Source organism: Echinops telfairi, unplaced genomic scaffold (genome assembly GCF_000313985.2).
Source record: "Echinops telfairi isolate 266 unplaced genomic scaffold, ASM31398v2 ScPeMD7_9;HRSCAF=40, whole genome shotgun sequence".
Taxonomy (NCBI): Eukaryota; Metazoa; Chordata; class Mammalia; order Afrosoricida; family Tenrecidae; genus Echinops; species Echinops telfairi.
In genome coordinates, this window is record NW_022103906.1 from 52,018,971 (window position 1) to 52,030,204 (window position 11,234).

An 11,234-nucleotide genomic window follows, 5' to 3' on the forward strand; every position below is an offset into this window, starting at 1 on the left:
GGGTCAGATCAGGCGCAATTCCCACACTGTGTTCCTGGTGTTGTCCCCCGCAGGGCCATGGGCCAGTGAGGAGCATCTCATCTCATAGTGGGGTTAAGCCTCATGTCTTAAAAAGCCACAACCACTGCTAAGTAGACGATGGCAGGTGGGAAGTGCAAAGGGAGTCTAGATGCACCTCGAGTCCATGGGAGACCCCAGGAAGTCTTCATGAAAAAACACGGGAGGCGTGGTTGTATGCAGTGAGTGGTGTTCGATTCCCACGGTGTTAAGGCCTAGATTCAGGGAGAGTCACATATGGGAAAATCAACTCTGGAATTCGATAAGAGGCTGCCAGGTTGGGGCTGGACACAGCATCTCTCCACACAGCCAGCTTAGGGGTCTACCTCTTGCGCTGGGTCTTCTCCTTTCTCCACGGAGCATTTGACTTGTCTTCAGAGAGACTGCTGTATGAAGGTAGAAGTGCCTTGAAACATTAGGGTCACATGCAACGTTCATACCACAGAGGTATTGAGGGCTCAGCCTATACTGAAGAGACATGTGTCTTCTGTCTCATTTGCTTGTCTGTGTAATGAACACTTGTAAACAAAATTCAGGTAAAGATGTGCTACTGTAGGAAAGACCTGAACATGTCAGGCTTTGGGTAAAGGACAGTATTCTAACAGCAGCATTTGGACAAGGGGTGGAAAAGTCCATGACGTTTATGGGAGACTTTAAGTTCATATATGCTCTACACCAGGATCCAAGTCTCAATTCTCCTTTCCATGACTAGCTGCTTGATGACAGGAGTTTGTTAACAACTCTGAGCCTGGATGTTCTTACTTGTAAATTCCAGTTCGCTGTGGTGTTGGTAAGGATTCGGTAAGGTAATTAAGGAGCTCTGTCCCTTAGTACATATTCAAATATTAAGTTCCTCTTTGCTCTCCCCTCCAGCCATAATCCCACCACCATCCAGTCAGTTCTGACTCACAGCAACCCGACAGGCCAGAGCTGAATGGTCCCCGTACTGTTTCCAGGGCTGTACTATGTTTTTATGGATGCAGAGTGCAACCTCTTTCTCCTGTGAATCAAATGAGTGCTTTAATCACTGCACCACCAAGGCTCCTCCCCTTCCCCCCCAAGGATATAGCCGATGCCTATGGGCAGTGATGGTAGGGTTAAAAAGGCCAGCTGGCACCAAGTAGGCTCTGACGCGTGTTGAGCCTGCGAATAACAGGTGAGAACACCGTCCACTCCGGGCGGCCTCATAATCTCGCTGGTGTGCTGGAGCCGGATTACTGACCCTCTTTTCTCAAGCTACAAACCAGAGACCTAAAGGAACTATGTGAGCCACGCAACTAACTTTAAATTTCCTAGGAACCACATTAAAAAAAGGTAAGAGAAAAAAAGATGAAGTTAATTTTCACAAAGTATCTTACTGAAACAAATATAGTCATGATAATATTTTAACATATAATCAATTATAAAAATAAATAAGTGATAGTTCTACATCCTTCATTTTTGTCTAAGATGTCTGATGTCTGTTTTATACTTCCAAACACCTCAATTCAAGTTTGCTACATGTCAAGTACTTATAAGGCTCACTCACTGCCACTGAGTGGCTTCTGGCGCATCTCGGCCCTATAAGGCAGGGCAGAACTGTCCCTGTGGGCTTCTGATGCTGTAGATTTTCCCAGGAGCAGAAAAGCCTCATCTCGCCCCTCCAGAGCAGCTGGTGGGTTTGAACTACTGACTTTGCCACCAGGAGTCTTTCTCGTAAGGCTAGTGGTGACCACATCAGACACCAATGAGGAACCACTGAAGATTTTCATTGGCAGAGTGGAGTGCTTTGAGAAAATTATGTTTACAGCTTTTAGACCAAGTCTCACTGGCCTTCGTTCCCCCCACGCAGGCAACTCTATCGCAGGCCGAGTGTATGAAACGGACCGGCGGGCTGGGCCGACTTCAGTGACAGAGCACGTGTGTGCGTGCCTCTTTCCAGTGAGCATGTGCACCCGTTTTAAAACTGGGATGAAAACATACGCAAGAGCTCAAGTTACATTCTCACTCTGGTTTTCCTCTGATATAATTACAGTTTTTGTTGCTATGTCACTAGCATATGTTCCCACAAACTTGCTTTTCTCAGGGAATATTTACCAATTCCTGAATTAGCAGCCCTTCAGACTATTAGAAACATTTAAGTAAAGCACAAAAATTGGCTTTTTGTTGTTTCCCCAACACAAATTATTTCAGGAATGGATGGAAATTCAGAAGCATCTTCAGACATACACGTGGGAGTTACTTCAAGAATGTTTACTAACCTGCAAATATAATTGATCCCATTTTTCAAATCATTAGACTAAGTGTGATACTGAGTGCTGTATACAGCTAGACCTCCCCCTCTATGCAGAGTAAACGCTAATGAAGCTCTGGAGACATAGAGGGGTTGAGCAGGCAGCGATCTCTCTCCACTGCTTTTGGTATAACTAAGATACTCAGTGGGAGAAAACAAAATCATGAGGAAATGTTTCTATCCTACATTTCTAGAGATCTCCTCAGATCTTAACCCAAACCCACTATCAGCAACGCGAACCAGACTCACAGCCACTCTGTGCGGCACTTTGGAGACCGTCAGTCTTGATGGGAGCAGACCACCTTGTTGTTTACCTGCCAGTCTGGCTGTCAGCTGCCCAACTCCTGAGTTACATACAATGCCACCAGGGCTCCTTACGGAGACACTACGTTAGTTGGGGGAGCATAATTGGATTAATTATATCTGATTTTAAAAAATCATTAAAGATCTTAGAAGGCATGTGCATGAGGACTGTTCTACTTTCCACCAGGTCTTCAGTGAGAGATAGGAAGTGGCGTGTGCACATTCTCACCTCAGACAGCAGGTGCTGAACCACGATAGCCAATGCTTCCAACTTGATGTTTCCACAGGAAAGGAGCTGCTTGAGCTGCAGGATAAACCCACGTTGGCTTTCACATTTTGCTTTACATTGAGCCAATTCAAGTGCCTTTTCAGCGGACAGCACATCAGGGGACGTCTGTGTCTGGGTGCATAGACTTCTGGGATTCTTTTGCCTGCCCTTTTCAACTGCAAAAAAAAAAAAAAAAAGTGAATATTGGCACTAAAATATGCAAATTCTTAAAACCATGGGCTCACAAAAAACAACCTAAGCCACAGAAATGCACTGAAGTCATGTTTATTTAGACAGAGATAAGAGCTATAAGCAATCAAATATCTCACGGCTTCAGGTACATAAACACAGACAGCAGCTTTCTTTCAGGCTTAAAGACATGTATGTGGGCAGAGAACTGTGTGTATGGAACAAAAAGATTTAGCAGCTCAGATGCATGAAAACTGTGTGCAGAATCACATTGACTTCACAGGCCCCGGTCTCCAGTTAAACCGGAGCAGGGACTGACAGCGACTAGCACCCACATTCTACACAACGAGCACAATCGCTGAGAGAGACAAAGGATAGAACTTCAAATGTATCCCCCTCCTCCTGTACAGTCTCCACAAACATCTCTTCTTCCCCTGCTGATGGCCTGGTCATTTCAAAGATTTACACTGCGATGAGTCATTTCCTCATCTCTAATAAATCATCACAGATGTTGAAAGTCTACTCACATTTTGCCCTTTAAGTTCATTGCAAAGAGAATGGTTCTCTTGACTACACCATCCATTTTCTATCACACAATGAAAATGAACATTGTGGTTTTATTTTATTGGTGGTGGCCGGTCAGTAATTTCTTTGTCAAGTAGCCATAATAGCTTAAATTGTTTTTAAAAACCCCACATACTAATAATACTCCAAATTCATTTAAAATGCCATGCTAACTGATGATTCACTTTCCACCCCATGGTACCCTGGGAATCACCATAGCTTAAATTTCAATAAAAGACAAAAACTGTTCAGTTTTGGAGTCATTCCCAAAACTTTCGTCACTTTAAATATCAAATACACTCGGGGGAAAAAACAGGAAACTAATTGTTAGGTTCCTGAAATAAAAAGGCCAAATAATCAAAACAAATCTAAACCAGGGAGAATAAGAAGCACACAGGAAACTGAAAATATACAGATGTCCTAATTCTCATCGGCATTCCCTACGGCATCCTCATCCTGGGGTAACGAACACATCTAAGCCAACTATTTTCTCCAGTGTTGCGGGGAGAGGAAAGCATGACAGTGATGCTGGAAGGAAACTAAGCGACCTCAGCATCCGTGTTCCAAGATCCACAACAGACTCAGCACACCCTTCAAGTTAGCAGGGGGGAAGAGACCAAAGGAGGGGGGAGGGGGAGGCGGGATAGGCTCTCCTTTGCTCTTGCTGCTTCATGTGTTTCAACAACTCGTATGTGTATGCTTGAAAACGCTCAGCTCTAAAATGACCGAACTAGAAGAGAAGGAGAAAAACTATCTATTGTCTTCATTAGTAACTGTTGTCAATAGCTGCCCATCAATAATTGCCTTTTCCACCTCAGATGAAGAAAGTAACCATTTTAATACTGGCATATGTTAAGAATCTTACAGGAAAAATAACTTTCATAGAGTTACTGACTGTGCAAGTGGCAAAATAATCTAAATATTTGTCAACTTGTAAAATACCTTGGATTACTATTCATTGATTTTACGTCACTTCGGGCAATGCTCTGAGAAACTCCTCTCGCCTGGCACATCCTCATTCCGCAGTGGTTGACTATGCACAGTGCATGTCATGCTGTTCTCAGTTGATCCCTCTAATACCCTAGACATGGAAAGTGAGGCCCAGGGTGTGAAGGGCCCTGGCCTCTGACACAGCCGCTGCTGTTCCCCTAGACTACGCATGTGCACACATACATTCCTACACATGATGAGAAGTGTGATGTAATATGACACCAAACACTGAATAAATATTGGTGCAGTACACTTAATATAATGTATTATACTCAATTATATTATAATCTGATGATAACTCTATTTTGGTCAACGTGCACATAGATAATGTAGTAGCTGCATGTGTATGTCAACTTGGCTGGGTAAGGGTCTCAGTGGTTTTGCAGTTAAAACCAGTAATCTCTCGAGATGAGATTGCCTTGAGGGTTTGACCTGCTTCCAACATAAGTAGATGCTGAGGGAGGGCTTGCTTGCTTTTTCGAAGGTCTGGGTCCTGCATCTGTCTCATTCAACCTTCCGTACTTTGGACTTGGGTCAATGGTCTGCCAGATTGTCTGCCTACACTGGGAGTTGTCAGTTATAAGCCTGACCCTGCCAACCTTGGACTCGCCGACTACTGCAGCCACAAGCTTGTCTTCTTCCGCTGATCGTGGATTCATCCGCTCCTGCAGCTACTGGAGTCAGGAAAAGCCTCCAATCTAATATCTGACCCATGAACTTGGAACTTTCCCATTTCTATTACAAATGTACGAACCCTTTTCTTGAGATAAAACTCTACATATAAGCATAATAAAAGCCCCACTGGCTTTCCTTCTCTAGAGAGCCCAACCTGTGATAAGTGAACACCCTGAAGAATATCAACTCTCTAACTCTGATTACATTTGTCCCATGCAAGGCTCTAGTCCTTGGCGGCATTTTCCTTCAGACTCTCCCTGGTTGCTATTTCACCTCCCGTGACAGTCATACTTCACGTCATTAAACTAGAGAAGCAAGGGAGGACAAGTGACTGCTTTGGTGAAATGCAAGCTGACTAGATACCAAGATGCTTCTTCTCTCAGGTTTGCTTAACAGCTGGGGAACTGAAATTATATTCAGGGGCAGGGTGGCCCACACACTAGCACTGGCTCCTAAGTGTCCAGCCATGCAAACCTAAACACCACACTGAGAAGACTGCTCTAACTCAGGAAGTGATAAAAATCAGCACTTCTGTACGAAACACAATTTTCAGAGCTGCTGGCGCCTATAAACCAACTCAAGCACTAAAGACAATTCTGATCAGGTCTACACTAATTCCATTTGCTCCAACCAGAGCTTAGGGACATAAAAGCGTTGTGACAAACCTTCCCTAACACACCTTAGCACAAATTCATAACTTAGAATCAAGAAGCAGAATTTATCCTCTGGTGAACCCTACACGAGTGAAATGATATAGCTAAAAGGGTTTTTGTTGCAACCTTATCTGCAAATGAAAGATCAAAGTACATCCCAAAGAACCACAGAGGGCTGGCTAAGTGTATGGCATATTTATATAGTGGCACACCACAGCCAACGTAAAGAAGGACGAGCTCTCTGTGAGAAACGATAAATAAATAAAGTGCCTGCATGAGAAGGAGGGGCCTTAAAAAAAAGTTCATAGGGAAAAATTCCATTTTCTATGAACTTTTTGAAGCCTGCTTCCCTTGCACAAAGGTGGGTGAAGATGTTTCTTTTCTTTTTAGGGTAAATGCATGAAAGTTATTATAGAATAAATACAATATTGTGAACACTGTCTTTCTTCTAGGGGGAAGGGAATAAGAATGAGAGTGAAGCAGGTGTTCCAATTCTCTCTTTGTACTTTTTAAACCATGGGGTGAATGCCGAACCTATCCAAACATTAAATAAAAATTAAAAAGTAAATTAACTTGTTTTTCTAAGGCTGTTAACATAATTCCTGGGCACTTAAATCTTAACAAAACACATATCCACCAAGAAAAAACACAGTAGGAGAAGTTTATTTCTTGGGGAATCGCTAGGAAATTTGTACTTAATTGAATGTGAATCGTCAATATACATTTATAATTTCAGAGGAAAGGAAAATTGTTACTCGGAAATAAACATGTTATTCAGAATGTATATGCCTTCAAATTTTAGCGGAAGAGCAAATAAGCCAACAGAGCTAGAGAAGCAGGTTAATTCTGCAGTCTTCCACTGCACATACTGGGCTCCCTAAAGGCAAAGCATACCACATGGTGGCCAATGACCCAGTGTGAGTATCCGTCCCTCTCTCCTCACTCAAACGAACATCGGAGATGATGCACACATCTCTAGTGATGCTCAAAGCACTCAGGGTCACAAACCGGGGCTTCCAAATAGTCCAGCCGTGAGAATGGGAACTCAACAGGACTGCCTTGGTTTTCTGCACATCGAGCACTTTCCACCCTTGATGGGGCAGTCATGCTTTTCTATCACTGTCTACTTAGTGGGCCATATTTGCGTTTTCCTTCTCAGGGAAGCTTCCTGCCTTACACCGTTTGCAGCTTTTACGGGTTTTTTGTTATATATATGTATGCATGCATATATATATACACACACATATATATACATATATGTGTATGTGTATATACACGTATATACACACACACACACGTTTTCCCTTACATCCTACAGGAGTCATTATTTGGGTGACATTAGCCTTTTACACAGCAAGATCTGTGCTCACATTCTGCTAATCAGCATTTTACAATTTTGATAATGCAACATAATTTGAAAGCTAAGTGAGCTTGCTTATTATGTCTATTAACGGGACATGTTCTGATTTTAAAGATTTCTATTTAAATGGAAACCTTAAAATACAATATTGACATCTGAGTATTTGGATGTTTCTCAACAAGTTAATTGCCACTATCATTTCTGGATGAATCTTACTGTGCTTCATCCTAATGAACAGGACCTCTGAATGCAGAGCAGCTTAAGTCCTGATGAAAAAGAGAGGTGAGTATTTGAAACATGACCACACAAAACGGTGTGCTTGCTACGGCTGCTCTCTCTCCTCAGAAACATCCATCGAATACCCAAGAAGCTAGCTGAATGAACTCATTCATCACCTTCCTGAAGAAAGTAACTGGAGAAAGAGGAATCGGTCCATTCAGGCAGCTAGATCTCCAACTCACAATAAAAACTAATTTTTGAGAGAAAGACGATCATTAAGACAAAGACTAACTGTCATCACACAATCTGCCAAGGACATGCAATCTTAACGCAGAGCAAGGATACCCTATCTACTGGGGCTGCTGGCTTTCCAAGTGATGGAAACCAAGCCGGAAGCAAGGCCTGCGTGGCTTCTAGATTCCAAACACAAAATTCAGTAACTAATTGGCCTATTCTTTAAGACATTCATTACCTTGCTCATTCATCTACTCTTTATCACAACCTACCATGTTCTGGGCCGAGGTTTAGGGCCTTCCATTCAAAACTCAAACTCACTGCCATCCAGTCGATTCTGACTCTCAGCGACTTTACAGGGCAGAGCAAAACTGCCCCTGTGAGTTTCTGTAATTCTTTACAGAGACTCTAATTCTGTACGTGAGGCAGAAAGCCTCATGATTCTCTCACAGAGCAGCTGGTGGTTTTGAACTGCTGACCTTGCCATTAGCAACCCAATACATAGCCACTATATAATCAGGGATCCTCTTTAGGTGCTTAGGCTATAACAACATAAAAATCAGACAACCCTTGTTGCAGTCTATGTTACAAAGTTGTCTACAGTATAGGGAAAGAAGTGGGATACACAATTTAAAAAATTAAATACATAAGCTTTTGTAAGAAGTAACGTTTGAGTTGAAATCTAAATAATGAATGAAGGATTAGTATGAAAATTGTGGACGAATGGAACCAGGAAGAGGGCAAATAGCCGGCCCAGCCAGAAGAGGTCAGCACACCACGCTCTGAAGTAGGGAGAAGCCCAGCTTATTTCAAACACGGAATGGGCTGTGCAAAGCACTGGGATCTCGATCCTAAGAACAATGGGGGGCCACAAAGTGTTTTGAAGAGTGAGCGTGTGCATCTTACACTTGCAGGACTGACGGGATGGGCGGAGTGTTTACAAGAGTACACCGCGCGTCGAGTTTGCAGACGGCCACAGTGGTTGAGGCAAGGAAGCCTGGGTCATGGCAGTGGTAGGAGCAACGGGGGGTCCCCTCTCTTCCTTCTATCACTTCATTTTTCTATTTCAACAGTTTTAACTGTCGTGTGTGTGTGTGTGTGTGTGTGTGTGTGTTGCAGGAATCTCAAATTCCTTTTGAAATAACAGCTGAGAGAGAGAGAGAATGAACAAGTAGGTAGAGTAATTGTTTGGAATCTGATTTCATAATTTTTGGAAATCTTCTGCAAATACCAGGTCCAGATTTTTGTTTCCAAATCAGTGACTATTCCAGGAGGGTACTTCCAGAGCTTTTAATGCTATCAAGGATTTGGATTTGGGTATCAGGATGCTGAACGTCTGGGCCTGGGACCGAATGACAGCTGCCGTGCCTTGGGGGACTCTGGAAGTCCTTGCTCTGGAGGGCTTTGTGTGGGTGGGTGCTGTTGAAATGGTTCTGACTCAAGGCCACCCCTTATGTGTCAGAGCAGAAGGGCTCCCTAGGTTTCCAGAAACAGCGAGCCCTACTCCTGGGCAGTTCCACACCAACAAAGCCTCTGGGTTGTAGTGGAGTGCTCAACCATGTGCACTGTGCAGACACAGTGTCTTATTAGGCACCTGGCTCACTGAGGGACCGAAGCTCTGTGGGAAGAAAGAGTCAAGCAGGTCCACGCTACCTGCTGGTGCTTTATCGCAAGATAGTATCTGAAATGAAACTTTGGTGGTTTTGTTTTGGGATTATTTTATGCAAGCGATTGGGCCTTTTTAGGACGTTTGCAAATAGACTGAGACTCCCATGAGATTAAAGGAATTCAGAAAGAAAGAGTTTAAGGAACAGACAAAAAAAAGTTGCCATAATCCCACTGAACGCTCAGTATTGCTTATCTGCCGGAATCCGGAAAGGTCGTAGGAAGGAGCATCTTCCATTTCGGAGAACACAATGTTGGCATGAGCAGAACAGAGGGCATGTGTCTCCACGCGATCCACCGCCAGCCAACCCCAAGCTGGCTTTGTTGTGGTGAGATGCGCCCTGGTGGTGCAGCAGTAAAGCACTGGGCTGCAAAGGGCTGGCAGGTCAAACCTGCCCAGAGACTGTGTTGGAGAAAGGCACGGCCATTCGTCCCTATGAACATGACCTCCCAGAAAGCCCCATGCAGCGGCTCTCCTCTCTCACAGGGGCCGCCACGAGACAAATCAACTCGAGCGCACCTCAGAGCCACAGTGCACAGGGAAGCACAAGGACACCCGGTGTCTCTGCTGGATCCTCTGTCCCTGATGTGATCTCACTCACAAGAGACGCATAACTTGAGCAATAACCGCTTTGTTTGTAGCAGCTACTAGAAGGTAGCTCTATCCCTCTGTTTCTCTGCCTGTGCTACCGAAACGAGAGGACAAAACATTCTATTTCCCAGCTTCCCTTGCAGCTAGAGGTACCCACACAACAGAGATTTACCCAAGGAGATGTCACCCTGAGCCTTTTCCTACTACTCTGTTCCCCACTCCTCTCTCTTCCTGCCTGAAGCGGCCCTGGTGAGATCAGGAGTCAACCACAGTCATGAGCAAAGGGCTAAGAACAGTAGAGAAGCTGCCTCTAATGTTGCAAGCCCACGGAATATGAGTACCAGAGAACAAGCCAGACGCATGGCCATCAAATCAATTCTGACTCATGGCAACCCTCTAGGATAGGGTAGATTGGTCCCTGTGGATTTCTGTGACTAACTCTTTTACCAGGGTAGAAAGAGCCCGGGTGGAGTAATGGTTACTCATTGAGCTGTGAGCCACATGGTCAGCAGTTCAAAACCACCAGCAGCTCCTCGGGAGAAAGACTGGGCTTTCTCCTCCCGTCCCAGAAACCCAGCGTGGGTCTCTACCAGTCAGCACTGACTTGAGGGGAGCGAGCTCGGAGCGTCTCCCGCGGAGCGGCAGCTCAGCACATGATCAGAGCTGCTGCCTCATGACTTTCTTCTGGGTGAAATATGCTGCTAGTCATTATGAAAAGGAGCTAAAAGGAGATCTATTTCACAGTTTCAAACCAAGCACGAGAACATAATTTGACTAATCTCTAATTAAGCAAAATATCCGCTCTCTGCCTCATTCTTACCTAAAACTGGCTCACTTTTGTGTGCGTTGACACACAACAAATCTGCTCCTCCCTCACAACTTAGGTCTCAGGTTAAATTTAAAGCACGCTATCCGGAAGACCTGGATACAGTTAGCAACGCAGTTAAGCGCTGCCTGGGCGCTCCCCGCCCCCCTCCACCCCCCCTACCCCCTCTGTGCACTAGGCGCTCTCCCTCTGCTGAACAGTGGTTGTGTGAAGGCAGAGGTCACGTCTGACTTGGTCCAGGCTGTGCCTGAGCCGTAGCACATGTCTAATTGACACCTACTTCTTGAATGAACGAGCCAATCCTACAATGTGGGAAGTTTGGAAGCAGGGAAGAGGCTGTTTGCATAGACAAAAAAAAAAACAAAAC

General features: G+C 44.5%; 1 protein-coding gene across 5 annotated transcripts in view; it reads right to left on the reverse strand.

Moving 5' to 3' along the window:
- MTUS1 (microtubule associated scaffold protein 1) overlaps nt 1–11,234 on the reverse strand; it is a 170,189-nt gene that overhangs the window by 31,933 nt on the left and 127,022 nt on the right. For all 5 annotated transcript variants that reach the window (XM_004696163.2, XM_045286920.1, XM_045286919.1 and 2 more), the window contains one exon: nt 2,862–3,076. In XM_004696163.2, the coding sequence (XP_004696220.2) occupies nt 2,862–3,076 (215 nt within the window). The remainder of the gene's footprint in view (nt 1–2,861; nt 3,077–11,234) is intronic.